Consider the following 20,533-nt stretch of genomic DNA (forward strand, 5'->3'; position numbering starts at 1 on the left):
AGAACTTCCTAGGAAGTGCAAATTCCCATAATTTTGCCAACCAAACAACTTCATATACTTCTACTTCCTAGGAATTTGCACTTCCCATGATTTGTTTTGTCAACCAAACAAGGCCTTAGAGTGCTATGAATTGCTCTAGTCGGTGTCGTTAATTCATTTCAAAACATATTCGGGTGATGAGTCATTTGGTTTGTATCCTATAAACTTACATTTTTGAAGTGTATCGGCAAAAAAGTTATAAATTTATGATGATAAATCAATCAATATTAATCCTATAATTTTTGCATTTGCTTGATTCAAGTCGAGTCAAAGTTACTTAATATTGTAATTCTCATAATAATAGTACTAGTAAAATTCGTCAGGATAAAACATGGGTTACCTAATAGGTAGTTTACCCACTAGACTAAAAAAATTTGATGTATGATGAAAACAAACTCTTCATAAACAATTATTTTTAATGGTCTATTAAAAGCAAATAATCTACCCAATGTGTAGATGTACCTATATCCAATTCACCATGGTCTACTTGCTATTACAGGTGGCCAACAATGCGGGTCATTCCAGCCTAACATGTCTAGTGGGCCGTGTGGGGTAGGCGCATGAACATCCTGATCCAAAATTGTTGAAATCGTGAAATAGTGGATGGGCTACGGACTGATTCGAGCCCAAACCATGAAAACCCAACATATGTACCAAACCACCCTAGAACAGCCCGCAAAATTATTAATATTTATGTTCATTTTTATTTAAATAACTATCAAATTGTAAATTGTAATGAGTAAAATGTAACAATAATCAAAATAAATGTTATTGATCATAAAAATTACTAATCGTTATTTATTCAAATTACTTTATAAGTGTAAAAATATATATCATAATAAAAATCATTAAGCCTAAAATTATACAATAAATGTTATATATTAATATATCATTAACTTTACTCATTGACTCATGTTTAATTAATTTGTTTAAACATTTTTTTATAATAAAAAAATTCCTGTTAGTCCGATCCAGCTCATCAAACCAGTGGCCAGCTAAACCCGCTCCATGAATCGCACAAGCTCAGAGTAGATTATCGTAGGGTAAGCAAACTAGCCCACCAGACTAGCCCGGCCAGCCCGCGAAACTCGTGGTCCGATCCTCAGAGCCAGCCTAACCCGCTCATCCCATGGCCCAAGCCACCCAAACCGTCCATTGGTCACCACTAGTTGCTGATCATTAAAACATTAAGAGCCTTTTTTTTTAACACACGACAAGGAGATTCATTACTTAGGGCCTAAGCCCATCTAAAGCATTCAAAACATCTACAACCCAACAGTCTATGGGATCCAAAACGAGAAAATTAAATATGAAACCTACAAAAAAGATAAGAACATGGCTATTAAACCATCAAACTGTGAAGAAAACGCGCTTAGTCCAGGTGTATAACTACATTGGATATCCTTTCTTGCATATATATACTCCTTAATCACACAACTTGTAGGGTTGAAGTGTGATTTTTTCATCTTTTCATGTCCATAACAAATATTGCCAAGTTGTAACCATGTTGACATCACGTTTTGCATGCATTGACAACCCAAATCAGCTTGTAGAGCTGGACAACATCTTTGATGATTGAGCTAAGCTCATGGTAGGGAAAATGATATGCTTTATCAATCATGATTTTGAGGGCATGGGCATCAGTCTTCAGCTCTAAATAAGTGATCTTGAAGTCTTTGGCCATGGAAAGCCCTTCTCAGATTGTCAATATTATGATATTGCAGGATTCGCAACCTTGAGTTTAAGAGAAAACCCCATGAACCAGAACCATAAATATTGATCACACCACCACCACTTGTTTTGTATTGCTCTTCCAACACCCATCAGTGTTTAGTTTTAGCTACATTTTACTGCTGTACTGGTTCTCCGCCTGTGTTTACTATGGAGTTGCAGAATTTGACTAAGAGTTAGATGGGGAACAACATGTGCAATTATATTCTTGCAGATTTGCAGTTAGCTGGGAGGACGATGACTTTTCTTTCTTAGAACAAGATTTACTACTAAAACATGGTGGAAGGGGGATAACATATCTTCCGGCAAGGGTAGTAAACGTCCTCAATAAAACAAGATGGACATATCTTGGAGCGTGCATGGACCCTGCAAAACCAAGGGTTGGAAAAAGAGGGCTATTAGCCAATCCAATAAGCAGTTTTCTTTTCAGTGAGGCAATGTCATATAAAAAAAAATCAAAATATAGACAGTATAAGGTTTGTGAACTATTTTGCCACTTCCATTAAAGCACCTTTGAGTGGTACAAAACACTAAAATGTATCATAGTTTCAAAACAAGTCCTTAAGAATAGCGAATTGGCAAATCAACAGATTCTGAAAACACAAGGTAATGAAAGGAGCACAATCAATTCTTCAGGTCGATCCACGGTGAGGCTGAATTTGAGCCAACAACGGAGCATCATGGGGTTTTAGCCTCTTTAGGCAACCAAGAAAATATTGTTAGGTATGTGCGTATGTTGTTAATGTTCAGATTCACTGCTCCTTCTTCTGAACTTTCGACCTTGCTGGTCTTGGAGGTTTGACAACACAATCCAGTAGCAAAAGGGCAACAGGAATTATGGTGCCAATATAATACACACTTCCATATGCTGTCAAGGTTTCATGTAAGCTTAGTACCTGGAAACACAAACCTCGTTAGAAATTTAGATTTTGGTCGATATCATAGCAACAAAGCACAGAAAATCATTTACTTACCACTAAAGCAATAATTTAAAGCATGATTTCCACCTAAATGGAAACTCATTTGCAAAATGTTCGGTGTTTAAGGGAAATAATATCTTCTACAACAAAATTCATCTGAATTTTAACTGAAAATCTTAGATAATCTTTCCTAAATAAATTTTGGCAAACTAATTTTCTTGAGTTTTCGAACTAATTAGCCACAACTTGGACTAGAAGTTACAAATTCAACCTAGAAAAAAGTAACATTTTCTTCTATATATAATATTCCAAGCTGACCTCAAAATTAAATCCAGGCTAACTGGGTGAACTAGTACTCCTGAATTAAAAACAATCCCAAGAATACTGCGAAAACAATAAACATAAAGAAACTGACCATGAAACCGACTGCTGAATAATTCAGGACCAACATTGTATATACAAAGTTCACAAATGTCAGTATCTTCTTCAGAAAATCAGCAGATACACCCTGCTGCCATCTGTAAATTACTGTTGAATGTACAAAACAGAATTGAGTTCAGTACATCAGATAATGCATACAATGAATTCACCAGCGGCATTAGTATCAAGAAATACCTTTTGAGCCAGCAATCATCAAGGCCGACTGAACAAAGAAAAAGATGTAACCAGGGTATAAACCCTGTTATTTCAGCACAACCAGAAAAGAAGTCAGTGAATGAAGCATTACTAAGCATTGAAATTTACAAATCACAGTAGAAATAAAGTTTTCCCTCAATATAAAGAAATAAATGTACTTCAGGGAAATTCAAGTACAGTGAAATTATGACACTATTTTCAAAGTCAACAACCAAACATGAACTCAAGATCCACATCATCCCATTTTCTGATCAGGGGTTGAAGCTATGGATAACAAACAGAGACAAGATATTCCATGCATGGAAATTTCATTTTCAAAAAATTAGCATTCTTTGAGATTTCTCGATGCAAGATATACTTCACACACTCATTTGTCGATGGTTCAACAACGAATAATATCAATTGCCCAAAAGTTAGCCATGTGTATGCCTAGACAAAATGTCTTACTTCTATAAATTTTAAATTGTCCTAGTAATAATAGCCTATGCTATGACCTATGGGTGCGATCTCTTCAAATAATAGTCCAAAAAAAAAGTAATTTCCAGGCTAATCAAGTTCAATCAGGTTTGAGTTCAGATGAAGAGAATGCACCATAAGATATTAGTTCAAAGAAGATAACTCACATGCCAAATAGCACTGACTGTCTGTGTGGCAAGCAGCTGAAAGAAACCAGCCTTCTTACCCTTCTGGACCAGTCTCTCATACACATCTGAGGCAAGAAAGTATTACTTCAGACACATAAATACTAAGGTGCCGTACCCAAAATCATGAGCAAGAAAACCATAGTTTAGAAAAAGGCATAGTCATAATAGTACATAATAGGCTATAACCATATTGCAATGAGCTGAAAACAAAATGATAGGATGCCAAGATAACTTACAATGGCGGAGCCAGGTGCTAACTTGTATATTCCAGTCAAGTGGAATCTGAACCGCACTCTTCGCCAACTCAACACCAAGGATGTCAGCATTTTTGGCACGGTCCCACTTGGGCTTTGGTGGGGAAGTATTAGTCCATCCACTAAACCCAAAACCAGAAATTATAATGGAAGCTTCTGAGATAGACCAGATGAAATAATACTTCCACCGTGCTGTAAATCCACACATGTACTGATAACCCAGCTTTTTGAAGAATCCCCAATCCCCATACAAATGATTTGTGAAAGTCGACAAGGGGAATAATGGCACCAAATATAAATACAGAGCCATGCATATAGCAGCTTGAAGAATAGCCCGAGCTACTGCACCCCAAGGTGATGGTTGTTTCTCTGATGGACTCCAGAGCTGCAAAGACAAAGTAAACTCACGATTCTGAGTTTAAATGCACCCATAGTTTAAAACCTAACAACAAGAGCATGACAACGAACAAAAATGCCTCATGAACCGACCCCTTTCCCTTCTGTCCAATCAAGATAATCCTTCATTTCAAAGACAGGTCCGGCAAAGTGACTGCCGCAGCAGAGGCAATAACCAACATATTCAAACAAGGAGGGCATCTGTAGCAACCGGTTCTTTTTTTGTGCTTCACGTAGGTCCTCGTCTTTCAAGAGTCCATCCTGATAATTTATTGCACATGAGATGACTTTGAGTGTCAAGACCATCAAAGCACCTTCAAGGAAATGAACAGTGTTAATGCCTAAAAAGAAACACTAAGACAGGAAAGAGAACATAGAAAGAAAAAAATCAAACAAACATGAGTATTTCCTCACTATCTCTACCACATTCCCTCATTGATAAATCAAATAAAATCTTCTTTTACTACTTTCGCCTCTTAATTATTTTGCACAAACTAAGTGTAACAGTAAAGTTCAAATGGAGGAGCTCACAACAATCACGCGACCAAATTTTGTTATGATTTCTACTTGCCACGTAAAACTACATCCCCAAACACCACTTTCCTCAATACCACTACAATTGTGGTGAAATTACAAGAAAGATCATACATTCCAAGATAACAAGTCATCTTCACATGGAGTAAAATAAATTAAAAAAAGTTCGTGGAAATAATATTCTTAACATTGCCCATTAATGGATTGTAAAAGCTCTCAAAATTTTGCACTTAGCATCACCAACTCGGAACTCATTTGTGCAATATGATACAACAATAGCCAATAATATGTTCCACAAAAAAAACATTTGGCTCTAAAATTTTGGGAAACAAAGAACCCTGCTATGGTTTGAAACCAATTTCAAAATTTTGGAAAGCTTCTATTAAGGTATAGAGTCCATCATCCACATTGGCACCAAATAAAGAGCTTTAATAATGCTGAGCTCAAATAATTGAGCATGTAGCTACAAGAAATAGCTGCAATATAGTAAGAGGTTACCGGTAGCATCGATTCCACCCTCCTTCCATGCATCTCCACTCATGTAGTAGACATGGCTAGCAAAGAAAAGAAATTTCAAAAGGTAAAGCACCATTCATAAATTTAAACACAGCAAAATTGCATCCACGAGGCACAAAAATTTAGTGTAATATCATCATGTGAAGTAGATTGCATCAGTTTATAAAATCAGCCTGGAGCCAACCTCCATTCCCATATTTTCAACATTGTCCTTGAAAATCTCACTGTTAATTATAGGTTCATAGTGAAAAGGCATCACTTTTATAATAGGCAATTTGGAACTCCATGAAAGTTTTAGTGTTGTACTAATCATATATGCTTCCTTAAACTACATGCTCAAGTCACAGAAGAACTTATCTTGAGACGGGAAGACAAACTTTCGACGTAATTATTCACCAACATCTGTTGATCAAATTGAAGCTGTATACATAGAATGATTCTATTGTCCTTTCAATTGAAAATCAAGATACTCTTATGACCTCCACTTTCATGCTCCATACAGAACTATTAGTACATTATATACTTAACTCCCCCACCCACCCTCAAGTACTCCTTTTTTCAGCCCAAATTTACCCCAATAGAAGAAAAGATTCAAACTTTAATAATACCATTGTATCAGAAACTGGTTCTAACAGCAGTAGCGGTACAAGAAATTCCTAGTTCCTTATTATGCATCAAATCTTTTACCTACCAACTACTCTATATAAGGATAATTTTGTACTAGTACTATTTTCGTTTCAATATACAACATTAATGAGTTAAATACACAAAATTTTTGATTCAAAATACAATTGCCGTTATCAATTAGGCAGGGCTGGTGGCAGTACAGCAGTATTGAAGCAAATTAATTAAATAAACAAATGTTGTAGTGAATTTGAACAAAAAATAACAGCTTGTGCATGCAAATACAAGAGTAAAAATACATCAAAAACATAATCCTCAGCAAAACAAAACCCAACAAATTAAGCAAAAAAATAAAAACAAGGGAATCAAATTCAACCAACAAAATCAACAAATAAAAGTACACATACCCATTAATTGAAATCGACTGAAAATCAAAAATTTAAACAAACCCATGAAAGAAAATCTGACTTACCAGCCAATCAAGTACCCAAACGCGGCGAAAAAAGCGATGAGGCCACATTTAGGGCGATAAACAAGCATGGAAGAATACCCAATTAAAATAGAAACAAGAAAATGAAGATTAGAAGAAATCCCAAAAGAGATATAACAAAGAAGAACACCAGTGAAGGCAGAATAGATGTGTTTTGGGAGAGTTCTTGGTACAAGACGCCATAACAGGCTGATGGGTATTGTTGCAACAAAACAAAGGAGAAATCTGAGCACTGCAACTGATAATCCCATTGCAGCCGCCATTGATGACATGTCGAGGTTCATGGTTGAGCGAGTTAGTGACTCGGTTGGGTGAGTTGGGGAAGAGCGAGTTAAGGGAGGAAAGAAGATGATGAAATCTAAGAAGTATGAGTTTTTAGAGTATTTTCTATAGATGGTTGTTTAGGATATGAATTGGCATTGGGCCAGTGGAGTGGACCCACAAGAAAGGGAATGTAAAAAATTACTAGTGTGAATTAAATAATGAATTACTTGTAAGTTGTATGATGGATTGAAGAGCCGTTTGTGTTAGATGGAGAAGTTGACGTTCAACAGTTTATGGGGGAACTGGTGTCGTATAAGTATTGGTTATGAATCTGGGTTTGTTGAGTCAGTCTTTCATCTCATGGTGAACTTCTATTTTTGGAGTGCCTACTAGGTTGTGTTTTTGGTTAAAGTGGCTATAGGGCCTATAGGTTCATGTTCAAGTGTTTGGAGAGAAGTCTCATTACTGATTAGCGGTAGAGGTGATAGTGGATCGAGCTGTGTTTTATTTGTAAAAGTCATATTTGTTTTAAATAAAAATTAGTTCTTATTCCGAGCGATATGTATCGGATTATTTACCAGCGTGCATTTAAAGTCTTCAAAAATAGAATAGTATTTTGTCTTTAAATGATTTTTCTCTCACAAATATTAACATGAGTATTGTAGTTTAGTTGGTTAGTGCATTTGCATATCAAATGAAAGGTCATGGGTTTGAGCCTTGAAACACACATTTTTATTGCTTAATTGTGTGGGGGAGGGGAGAGTACATGTGGCAGCATGGCATTTGTGTTGTTTAATGACTTAGGCTATGTTCAGTTCACCTTATTTTTGCTTATTTCAGATCAGATCAGATCAGATCAGATCAGAAAAAATAAGTTCAGATCAGATCAGATCAGAAAAAATAAGTTCAGATCAGATCAGATCAGACCAGATCAGATCAGACCAGATCAGATCAGTTCAGATCATATCATGCTTATATTTAAAAACTTATTATTATTAAATATCTTTCACTACATATTAATAAAAATTATAATAATTGAATATTAATAAAGTACTCATTGAGACGAATCAAACAAGACCCCACATGACTATATTTTTTCTTATATATTGAGAAAAATCTAAAAGATTATCTCTTATTGTGAATAGTGTCAAGATTCTAAGTGACAAAGATAAAAAAAATACAAAAGGGGTATTATTATTTACTAGTATATTTGTTCAAAAGAATTATTATTATTGTTGTTGTTGTACTTATTAATTATTAATATTGGTAATTATTATTAATCTTATTGTTACCATTATAAATGTCATTGTTATTATTATATTATGTTATTTTGTTGTTATTAAATAATAGAATATTAAAAGCCACGTGTTAAGAACATAAGATTGACGCAAAAATAAGAAATATATAAAATATGATATCTCAAATTCATGATAACGAAACTACTATGTTCGGATTACATTTCAAAATAAGCTAAGTGTGAGATACAAATTATAAATTTAGATTCGGTATACCTCTTCCTACCGAATTTCAAATCTCTCTAGCTATTTGAAGTTGCACGATATTTATTTATTTTTTTGCTCAAGTCATAGTTGTTTGTATATCTTGTTCTATTTTATATGGAAAAAAAAGAGTTCAGTTTGCCGACTTCTCAAGTGTGAAACTTTTTTTTAAGGGAAAGTGTGAAACATTGTATAAGTGCTCTTATAAAATAATGACTTGAGTTATATAATTATTTTTAGTAATAATAATAATTATGATTATAACTATTATTGTTGTTCTTATAATAATGATAATAATAATAATTATTATTAATAATAAAAGTTGTATAAAAGTTGTAATAGAAATAAAATGATAATAATAGTAACACTATAAAGAATATCTTATAATGTATTGCATAATAATGATTTACAAAGTAATAATATAATAGTAATAATATATTTTATAAAAGATAAGATCTTGTTGAAAAAATCAGATCAGATCAGATCAGATCAGAAAAAATAAGTTCAGATCAGATCAGATCAGTTCAGATCAGAAAATTTCAGGTGAACTGAACATAGCCTTAGGCTATGTTCAGTTCACCTTATTTTTGCTTATTTCAGATCTAATCAGATCAGATCAGATCAGATCAGATCAGAAAAAATAAGTTCAGATCAGATCAGTTCAGATCATGCTTATATTTAAAAATCACTATATCTTTCATTACATATTAGTAAAAATTATAATAATTGAATATTAATAAAATACTCATTGAGACGAATCAAACAAGACCCCACATGACTATATTTTTTCTTATATATTGAGAAAAATCTAAAAGATAAGATCTTGTTATCAGATCAGTTCAGATCAGATCAGATCAGATCAGAAAAAATAAGTTCAAATCAGATCAGATAAGTTCAGATCAGAAAATTTCAGGTGAACTAAACATAGCCTTAATGTCTCATTTGATTGTGTGGGGGAGGGGAGAGTACATGTGGAAACATGGCATTTGTATTGCTTAATGACTTAATGTCTCATTTGATTGTATGGGGGAAGGGAGAGTAATAAATTTACTTAATTACTCCTTAATAAATCAACTACTCTACCAAAAAAAAGATGAGACAATCAAACTAAAATATGGCATAAAAAAATTATATCAATCAAATATTTGATCAATTAATACACAATCAAGTAGAAATCAAAAAGAAAAACACAATCAATTAACAAAGTGAAATGATTTAATTAAAACAAAATACTTTGTTGATAAAAATATAAGAAATCATTAATAAATCTGCGTAACATTCTTTTATCGCTCATCAGTTTTAATTTTAAAAATCTTAAAGAAAGTATAAATAAAATAACGGTTTTTTTACAAGTACCCCCGAGTTTTTTCAGAAAATCCACCTGGTATCCCCTAAGTTTTTAAAATACACGGGGTACCCTTAAGTTACTAATTAATACACTCAGATACCCTTAATGACTAACGGCATTAACCGAAGTTAGTCTTAACCCTAATTAACTGTTAGTTTTAACACTAAACCCTAAAATCTAACTCCTAATTAAACCCTAACCTCTAACTTCTAACCCTAACCCTAACACTAAACCCTAATTCTCCCACCACCCTTTCCCCCACCCTCCCACCACCCCAACAACCCCCTCCCCAACCCTCGTAGCCCCCCTCTCCCACCCTCACCCCTCCCCCTCCCACGTCCGTTGTCGCGAGCCCATAATCCAAGAGCCTAGTCGCCGACGAGCTTCCCCACTGTCGTCGCGAGCCCGAAATCACCGGCAAGCTGCTCCACTGCGGCGCACGCTCAACCTTCTCTCATTCGTCTTCGAACTGGAGTAGAGTAGAGTAATGGGATTCAACGGGTGGGGAGTAGGGGGATTCAATGGGGGTGGGATAGGGGTGCGGAATTCGTCAGGAGTGGAGGAAGGGAGTGCGAAATTCGATGGGGTTGGGGGAAGGGGTGGCGACGGGGCAGGGGGAGGGGGAGGGGGGCTGCCACAGGGTGGTGGGAGAGTCGGGGAAGGGGGGTCAAGGTTAGGGTTAGAAGTTAGAGTTTAATTAGGAGTTACATTTTAGGGTTTAGGGTTAAAACTAACAGTTAATTAGAGTTAAAATAACGGCGGTTAATGTCGTTAGTCATTAGGGGAGTGTATTAGTTTGTAACTTATGTTGGATCTCCTTAGTTCTATGGCTAGTTTGTTCCCTATATGTGAAAAATCAAGTTAAGTTTTTTCCAGACCTCAAACCAATACTTTCTCCGTTCTGTTTTAAATGAAACGTTTGTTTTTTTCACGCAATTAACCCCGATGTGCTTCTCTAATCATTAATATCTTTAGTTGTGTACACGTAAAAAAATATACTTCAAGTGATGAAACAAAAAAGTTGTGGTCCCCGCTTGCTTTTTGACGGCATATTTGTAATAAGATTGAACTTTTTTACCATTTTGAGCCTGGTTGCACTTGTTGTGACTATTCCAAATAAGGGAAATGTTGCACTTATTAAGAAACGGAGGTAGTATAAAAGTTATATGCATCGAGACGAATCTAATAAGATCCCACTTGACTATGTTTTTTAATTTATAATGACGATAAATTGAAGTTAAAATTGATCAATGAATAGTGTTTTTTCACCAAATATTTCATTTAAAATAGACCGGAGGAAGTATAAACAAATTTTGTTGTTCGTCCCTGTAATCATGTCCGAAGCCCGAAAATGTTGCCTACATTTCTGAAAAGTTGTGCTCTGAGGCCGATATATAGCTAATATGCTCTATGATTAATATATAAGATATAATAGTGATTATAAGGGTGAGACAGTTGTTGATATCACTTCTTCATTCTCGTTTTCACCTAAAACTAGTATTTTGGACCAGGCGATACCCCGAGTTAGTTGCAATTATCAAATATAGTATTATTCACAACTTTCATGATTGAATCTATTAGCTTTCACTAGTACAGAAAAGGCAATTTGCGTCGGATGTGAGGCGCCTATTTGCGTCGGACCCTGGTGCGACGCCAAAGCTCTCGACGCAAATGACTCAGAAACGATCTGCGTCGTATGCGAAAACGACGCAAATGGTTCAGCTATTTGCGTCGCACTCGTATACGGTGCGACGCAGATGGCTATCCCAGCCCAATTTGAGTAATGTAGAGGGCAATGTGCGTCGCACATTGCCTAGGGTGCGACGCACATTAGTGATTTGCGTCGCACCTCGGGCTATGTGCGACGCAAATTACTATTTTAATAAAAAAAAAAATTTTTTTTTTAAACCTAGAATATACTGCAAAGATGAATATCCAACAGTAGAAGAGTAGGAGGAAAAACGAGGTGAAAAATCTCATTTGCATTCGAACAGAAACTTCGAATGACCACAACCAAACTTCAATTAAAAAATGACAATGAATGTGTAGAGATAGATCTGGAAAAATAAAACTAATAACAATACCGTACAAAAATTCGAATAGATCTGGAAAAATATTACAATAATTCATAAAAACAAATCTGGAAAAATGAAAACGAAGATGCAGCGAAAAATGTTGGAGCTTCCTTCGCATCTTGACCTTCCTTCTCGTTGTTATTTTTGGAGTCTTCAAACAAGGTCTTCAAACAAGATCTGAAATCGCTCCTTGTGAAGTTCGTTGCGAAAAATGAAAACCGAAAAATTCACGAAATGAAAAAACGAGGTCTTCAAACAAGATCTGAAAAAATGACAAATTACAAACAATTAAGACATGCGAAAAACAAGAAAAAGAAAAAAAAATAACTTACCTTATTTTTGGAGTGCGAAGAACGAAATCGCTCTTTGTGAAGTTCGTTGCTAATCGAATGTTGCTGTGCGAAGAACGAAATTGTTGATGTGAAAACGAACGAAATGAAGTTCGAATGATAGATTCACGAAAATGAAAAAACGAGGTCGTCTCAAACAAGATCTGAAATAAATGACAAATTACAAACAATTAAGGCATGCGAAAAACAAGAAAAAGAAAAATAAAATGACAAATTACCTTCGAATGATAGATTAACGGATGCAGACGAAATTGTTCATGTGAAAACGAACGAAATGAAGTTCGTTCTTTGAACAAGTTACCGCACTGTGGAATTGTTGATGTGAGAACTCACGAAATGGAGTGAGAGAGGAAGAAGAAGGAAGAGAAAGAGAGAGAAGAGAGAGAAGAAGAGAGAGATGACGGCCTCTGAAATGTTTAGGTTAAGGAAAGAAATGGGAGAAGGAGAGAGAGAGGAAAGTGAAGCGCGCGGCCCTGAAATGTTTAGGTGAAGGATTTTTTAGTTTTTAGGTTTAAACCCAAAAACACGCGGGTTATGGGCCGCGAATCTGCGTCGGACGGGTCATGGAGTCCGACGCAATTTGGGCTTTTGCAACGCGCTAAATTAACATGCGACGCAGATCTGCGAAGATGTGCGTCACACCCTTCTTCGCGTGCGACGCAAATGACCTTTTGCGTCATTTCCGTTTCTGTGCGACGCAAATCAGGGGACGCAAATCGTCATTTTTCTACTAGTGTTTTAGTAATATACTGTTTAGTGCGAAATTGAAAAATGGACATGATGACATGATAATAAGTTGTTAAAAAACATCTAAGGAATTAGGGATAATAATAACAATATCAATGAAATTTGGATAAGAGAATGTTATTATAATACTTAATAAAAATGTTGAAATCAAACATTTTGTCTACATGTTTTTCTACTTACATACTTCCTCTGTTTAGAAATAGTTGCACCATTTCTACTTTTCACGCATGCCGATGTATGATTTCAACCATTAATATCTTTAATTATCAATAAGTAAAAATTATAAAAAGTTTATATTAAAAAAATTTACATCGAGGCGAATCTAATAACAAGATCCCACATAACTATGTTTTTCCTAAAATATAAATCACTAAAGACAATCTAAGTGTAATATGTGAATAGTGCACAAAATAGAAATGGTGCAACTATTTCTAAACGGAGGAAGTATAATTGTAAGACTTTTATTATGTTTTACTTTGAAACAATAAGCATTGAAATTGTAATGGATTAGTGGTTAAATGCTCACATTTCATATCAAAGGTAATGTATTCGAATTCGAATAACTATGCATTATATTTTTGATTGAAATTATAAAGATGTGTATTAGAAGATTTAGAAGAGTGTCACGTGACACTGTTCCTATGATAGGAACGTTTTTCAATATATTTGCATAGATATTAATATCCACTATCCATTCATTATCCATGGCGAGTGCAAATTCAAAATCCATATATTATATTTAAATCCACATCTATCCCACCACCTAAATGGATATCCACTTGCCACCACCTACTAAGCCTGTGCACACCGCTTGCATAAGATTCGATATCCCAACTACATGGGTATTTATATCATACCCATGTTTGAAAATATAGTTTATATGGTATACTCAGTGCTATTTGTTTTACTAGCTATCAATTGTTACTATATGTAAATAAAAAAAATCTTAAATTGGTATAAGGTAAAAATAGTTGTTGAATTAATAAAAGAACATAATATGTACTACTTTCAGTAACTACTCCATAAATATATCCTACCTTGAAACTTGAAAGCTAATTGTTTAAGCATTCAACATTAACAATTTAAAGCTAATTTACAACATCATTCCAGCAAACATAAATTTTCTTTTTAATTTGATCAAGCCTTTTAAAGATAATTAAAAATTTATTGTCATACACAATGTTAATAACTAGTACCAAGGAGGCAAGGATGTTTTGGCCTAGTAGTTAATATTGAGGTGGTGTGAACGATAAGTCACAGGTTTGAATCCCCATCCCCTTCTTTGTACTGCCTTTGCAGCTCATATGGATAAAAAAAACAACGGTTTTTTTCACCATATAACCCAGACAATTTTTTTTTTTACCATATACCTTTTCGACTTTTGAAATTCACCATATAACCTTCACTTTTCAAAAAATACATCAAACTACCCTTAATGACTAACGGCGTTAAACTCCGTTAGTCATTAGCTCCTGAACCCCCATTTATTCCTAATTAACTACCCTAAACCTAACCCTAACACTAACACTAACCCTAAACCTAACTAACCAAAAAACCTAACCCTAAAAGCCCACCAGCCCAACCCACCCACAACCCACCACCCCCAACTCACCACCCCCAGCCCCACCCCCACAACCCACAACCCACCACCCACCACCCCCAGCCCACAACCCACCACCACCCCTAACCCACCCTAATCCTAACCACCCCACCACCTGACCTACCACAACCTGACCCACCACCCCCACCCTTGACTGGATTTTCGCACCCCACCCCACCTCACCGGATTTTCGCACCCAACCCACCCCACCGGATTATCGCACATGTGACCCCCACCCCACCGGATTTTCGCACCCACACAACCCCACAGGATTTTCGTACCTCCCCCACCACGCAGCCCCCCTCCCCTTTTCCGCCATCCCTGACCACGCAGCACCCCCTCCCCTTTTCTCGCAGCTCCCCCTCCCCTTCTCCCCCTATTTCAGCGAGTTTAACTTGCGACTGTCGGATTTTGCGGTGCTGCACGAGTTTAACTTGCGGCTGCGCGAGTTTGCAGTGGTGCCACCCGACGAGGCAGGCGGTTTGCACGAGCTTGTTCTGCGAGTGCAGTGCTGCGGGTGGCAGAAGGTGAGGGGGTTGCAGCGGAAGGGTGGAGGGGGAGCTGCGAGAAAAGGGGAGGGTATAGATGACTCTTCAAATAATAACTAACTTAACGTGTTGATAACATTAATTAGTTAAATATATAATATTTGGTTTATACAAGCGATGCGTTTTTATATAAGTGAACAATATTTTTAAAAGATACCAAGGACAAGTAAATTTTGTCCATAAAGTAAGAAGACACAAAACTTTTCATACATCTTGACAATGTACTATAATCTCACAATAATATACTCTTGGAGGGGTGATTTTTGAGTAGTCATATTTACTGAAAATATAATGTTTCAATATGATTATGGACTCGAATTTCCAATATTAAAATTATTCTCCTTTCTCCACTATTAGATTACCCATTATATCACATCTAATAAAGTCATACAAGATTTATCACTCCTAGAGTATATATTTAGTTCACATAATCCAAATCCAAAAATATTATTCTTGTGCACGATTGTCTCCTTGTTTATAACTAGTGAAGACAGTAAAATGTCCCAAAATTTTAAGTATCCTACATTGATTTTGTCACAACATATGGTTGTGATCAGTTCATGCATGTGTTAAATTCTATACGGATAAGTGATAACTAGTACTTAATCTTAAGGATATATGTCAATTACATTCTTATTATGCATTTAAAAGCTTTGTACGTATTAAGCCTATATTACCTCATGGAATACTAAATATAGCTAATTCAAGCACCCATCACTTAGGCATCTGGAAGGAGGGACTAAGGTCTAAGAGATCTCAAGCATAATCATTACCTACAATTTACTAGGATATATGAGGAAAAAATAGTTTGTAGCCCACGTAATGCCCCAAATTATTTGTTTGATAAGTGCAATAATATTTAGTCTAATTTAAACTTTAATCACAAAAATATGATGTAATTTGGCGGTAGAATAATGATATTTTAAATAGATGGTTATGGTATCGAATTTTTTTGCATAACTTTTTGGGTAAAATATAATGAGAAGACACACTGCGACAAACAAATGTCACTCCATGGATGACAATGATCTCATGTCAGCGCTTAAGAGTTCCCTCGCGTTTTAATATTACCTACAATGTATTATGATACCTTAAGAAAAATGGTTGCCTACATTGTTTATGTTTTAAGAATGACCATTTTGGTAACTCGAATATTACCATAAAAAAGGCCTGAGAAGGTTAAATTACTTTGCTATCCATAATTAACTCAGACTATCAAATTATACCCCTAACTTCAAGCACCGTTGAAAGATACTCTAAGTTTATTGGTTTGAAGCTTGTGCGTTGGTCTTATTAATTATCCCGTAAATATAAATGGCGGGAATCAATTAAATGTTATGGTGCTAAAACTACATTAATAGTTCTCACCTTGCTTAATAATACTTCCAAGTGAGAATATTATGAAAGAAGTCGATTCATTAACACTATCAAGTTTTAGTACTATCAAGTAGTATTTGGTCATGAATTAAAACAAAGAGAGTTTCTCACTCTAGAATTCTCTCTGCAATGGCGAGAAATTCAAAAGTGAAGAAGACAGTGATATCTAGCAATCCAAAGCAAAAAGGACCGAATTCTGATTCGCAAGCTAAGAAAACAAGAACAATGGATGAAATTCTAGGAGTGACGGCTATGGAGTTTCAATCTGAGCAGCAATCTGAGGAAGATGATGTACGTGATATTCAGAATAGCATGAATACACATAGATTTTTCTCGGAGTGGTTGACTTCGATTCACACTTCTGCTGAGAAGGTGAAAAATGGAAAACAGAGCAGGACTGAAAATGCGCGCCATATTGATCCGATTCCGATCCTTCAGATGTCGGATAATGAGGTATTATCTAATTCCTCAGAAATCAATGCTAATTCCAGTAATGTTGAGTCTAGAATCAAAATTGAAATGGAGGATGTCCAATCGGAGGTTGATTATTGGTCTTCCTCTGTTATCTGTTATGTTTTGGGAGCAAATCCTCCTCCATATGTGATGGAAGGATTTATCAGAAGGATATGGAGGAATTATGGAGTGGATAAGGTTGCTGTGGTAAAATCTGGAATCTACATTGTTAGATTTTCATCAATGGAGAAGAAGGACCTTGTTCTAAAGGAATCGAATCCGTTTTTTGATAATAAACCTGTAATTGTGAAGAATTGGATTCCGGATATGGATATCACTAAGGAGCAAATTGAATGTGTGCCTGTATGGATTCAGCTCAGATTGGATTTCAAATACTGGAGTGAGCGATGTCTTTCGAAAATTGTAAGCTCTATAGGAAAATTTTTGAAAGTGGATGGTGCTACTGCTAAGAGAGAGAAGCTTCAATATGCGAGAATTTTAGTAGAGATGAAAATTGGTCAAGATCTTCCTGATCAGATTACTATTGTGAATGAGAGAAGCTTGGAGATGGTATTAGGAGTTGTGTATGAATGGAAACCCATTGAGTGTGCTGTTTGTAGGAAATTAGGTCATTCAGAAATTGAATGCAATAAGAAGGAACCTCAGAAGGAGTGGAGAGTGAAGAAGGTTGTTCAGCCAATGGCTGAGCAACAGAAGGAAGATGATCAAGTTTTCAAAATTGTAACCCAGAAGGCTAGGACAGGATGGAGTATGGCCAGCCCTGTTCCTGTGCAGAACACATTTTCAGCTTTGGAGGTCATGGAGGAACAAGTTATGGTGGGCTCAGTAGCTTGTGCTAAAGGAGAGTTAGAAGATATCAGGGGAGGGGACTTCCCTGACCAGCATGGATAGCATTATGGTGTGGAATGTCCGGGGGATCAATTGCTTATCAAAGCAAGCTGAAGTGAAAAAGATTATTGCTAATAGATCCCTTGGATTGATAAGTCTCATTGAGACAAAGGTGAAAGCAAAGAATATGGGTAGAATGTATAGTAACATGTTCTCAGGTTGGTGTTTTACATCAAATTCTTCTTATCATAAAGGAGGAAGAATAGTTTTAGCTTGGAATCCTCTTAGTTTCCAAGTTCAGATTGAATGGATGAATGCACAAATGGTGCACTGCTGGATTAGTCCTCAAGGTAATACCTCAGGTTTCTATTGCACTATTGTATATGCATTTAATAGTGCTATGGAAAGGGAGTCATTATGGAAAGATTTGAAGCAGGTTAAGGTTGAGAATAAGCCTTGGATTGTTGCTGGTGACTTCAATTGTGTGTTGAGTAGAGATGAAAGAATAGGAAGTCTAGTAAGGGACAGTGAAATTGCCCCATTTAGATGCTGCTTGAATCATTGTCAGCTAGATGATATCAAGAGTTCTGGATGTTTTTACACCTGGAATAATAAGCAAGAAGGTCAAGATAGAGTATACTCAAAACTGGATAGAGCATTAGGCAATGTGAAGTGGATGGAGGAGTTCCAAAATTCAGAAGTTCATTTCATGCCTGAAGGAATATTTGACCATTCACCTATGCTGATTAAAGTATATAATCAGATAGGATGTGGAAAGAAGCCTTTCAAGTACTTCCATATGTGGAGTACTGCTGAAGATTTTGGGAGAAGAGTAAGTGAAGCTTGGTCTGCTCAAATTACAGGTTGTGCAATGTATAGAGTTGTAAAGAAGATGAAGTTGGTGAAAGATAGTTTGAAGCAGTTGAATAGAGTTGGGTTTAACCAGATTCAAGCTCAGGAGCTGAAAGCTTTGAAGGAGCTCAATGAGATTCAAGCTGCCTTACATCAAGATCCTAGAAATACAACTCTTATAATTGAAGAAAAAAGAGCTGTTTGTAATTACAGGAAGTTAGCTGAAAGGCATCAATCTTTTCTGAAACAAAAAGCCAGATTAGATTGGATGAGAGGTGGAGATGAGAACACAAGAGTGTTTCATCAAGCTATAAAGGCAAGAAGATTACAGAATACAGTGTATGGTATAACTGATAGTAATGGAAATTGGGTTGACTCTCAGGAGCAGGTCAATGAAGCTTTTCTGCAGTACTACATTAAGTTGTTAGGTACTGAGAGAACTAGTAGGGTGAGAGTTCATGAAGCTGTGATTCAGGGTGGTCCTGTAGTTACAGAAGAGCAAGGAAGAGCATTGATGAGAAGAGTTTCCCCAGAAGAAATAAAAGCTGCACTTTTCTCTATTCCAGGTGACAAATCACCAGGACCTGATGGGTATGGTTCACACTTTTTTAAAGATGCCTGGGAAATTATTGGTAATGATTGCATAGAAGCTGTGTTAGATTTTTTTAATTCAAAAAAACTTCTTAAACAGCTAAACCATACAATCTTAGCTCTTATTCCTAAAGTGAAATGTCCTAAAAGTGTTACAGAGTTTAGGCCAATTGCATGCTGTAATGTTCTTTATAAATGCATAACTAAACTTCTTTGTAATAGATTAAATATGCTATTGCCTGATATAATTGCTCCTAATCAAGGAGCTTTTATACAAGGTAGATTCATTGCTCATAACATCCTAATCTGCCAAGATATTGTGAGACAATATGGCAGGAAAGCTGCAAAGCCTAGCTGTATTATAAAGATGGATCTGAAGAAGGCTTATGATTCCATTGACTGGAATTTTCCGGAAGATGTTATGGAGGCTTTGAGATTTCCAGTAGACTTTATAAGACTTATAATGGAGTGTGTCAAAACTCCTAGCTATTCCTTGATGATTAATGGTTCTTTGGTGGGATATTTCAAAGGCAAGAGGGGGCTTAGGCAGGGGGACCCTATATCACCCCTGCTTTTTGTCATTTGCATGGAGTATTTCTCAAGAACTATGAAGAAAGTTGCTGAGAGAACAATGTTTAAGTATCATCCAAGATGCTATGGTGTTAGGCTTAACCATTTGTGTTTTGCTGATGATATCATATTGTGCAGTAAAGGTGATTATGCTTCTGTGCTAAGTTTGCTTCAAGGTTTTCAGCACTTTTCAGAAGCTTCAGGGCTTGAAGTAAACAAGCAAAAATCTGAAATATACACTGCTGGTATGAGTCAAGAGGAGACAAGAAGAGTGCTTGACATGTCAGGGTTCACTCATGGTTCACTTCCCTTCAAATACTTAGGAGTGCCCATCTGTTATAAAAGAATTTCAGTTGGTGAGTGTAGTGTGCTTGTGGAGAAAATCACAGCAAGAATAAGAAGCTGGAGTTCAAGGAATTTAGCTTATCAGGCAAGAGCTTTGCTCATAAACTCAGTATTAATGAGCCTTCATACATACTGGGCACAGCTGATGATAATTCCAAAAAGAGTTATGCAGGAGATAAACAGCATCTGTAGGGCTTTCCTCTGGAGTGGAGACTATTTCAGTCATAGGCCTGGAAATGTTAGCTGGGACCATGTGTGTACTCCTAAAGGTGAAGGTGGTC

The 20,533-nt window shown here is 36.0% G+C and overlaps 2 protein-coding genes across 2 annotated transcripts; one reads left to right on the forward strand and one right to left on the reverse strand.

The window, feature by feature from the left end:
* Nucleotides 1–2,247: 2,247 nt before the first annotated feature.
* Nucleotides 2,248–7,160, reverse strand: LOC104906445 (lysophospholipid acyltransferase 1). The gene is made up of 8 exons (XM_010695196.4): nt 6,767–7,160; nt 5,653–5,708; nt 4,714–4,934; nt 4,207–4,609; nt 3,950–4,035; nt 3,306–3,369; nt 3,106–3,218; nt 2,248–2,666 (listed from the first exon to the last, which is right to left on the reverse strand). Exons 1-8 carry the CDS (start codon nt 7,066–7,068, stop codon nt 2,523–2,525), a joined length of 1,389 nt encoding a protein of 462 aa, XP_010693498.2. The 5' UTR covers nt 7,069–7,160; the 3' UTR covers nt 2,248–2,522.
* A 9,561-nt stretch (nt 7,161–16,721) lies between these two features.
* LOC125495470 (uncharacterized) lies at nt 16,722–17,957 on the forward strand. Its single transcript, XM_048640199.1, has one exon. The coding sequence runs from the start codon at nt 16,722–16,724 to the stop codon at nt 17,955–17,957; it is 1,236 nt and encodes a 411-aa protein (XP_048496156.1).
* The last annotated feature ends 2,576 nt before the right edge of the window (nt 17,958–20,533 follow it).

The sequence above is a fragment of the Beta vulgaris genome, chromosome 3 (genome assembly GCF_026745355.1).
Source record: "Beta vulgaris subsp. vulgaris cultivar EL10 chromosome 3, EL10.2, whole genome shotgun sequence".
Taxonomy (NCBI): domain Eukaryota; kingdom Viridiplantae; phylum Streptophyta; class Magnoliopsida; order Caryophyllales; family Amaranthaceae; genus Beta; species Beta vulgaris.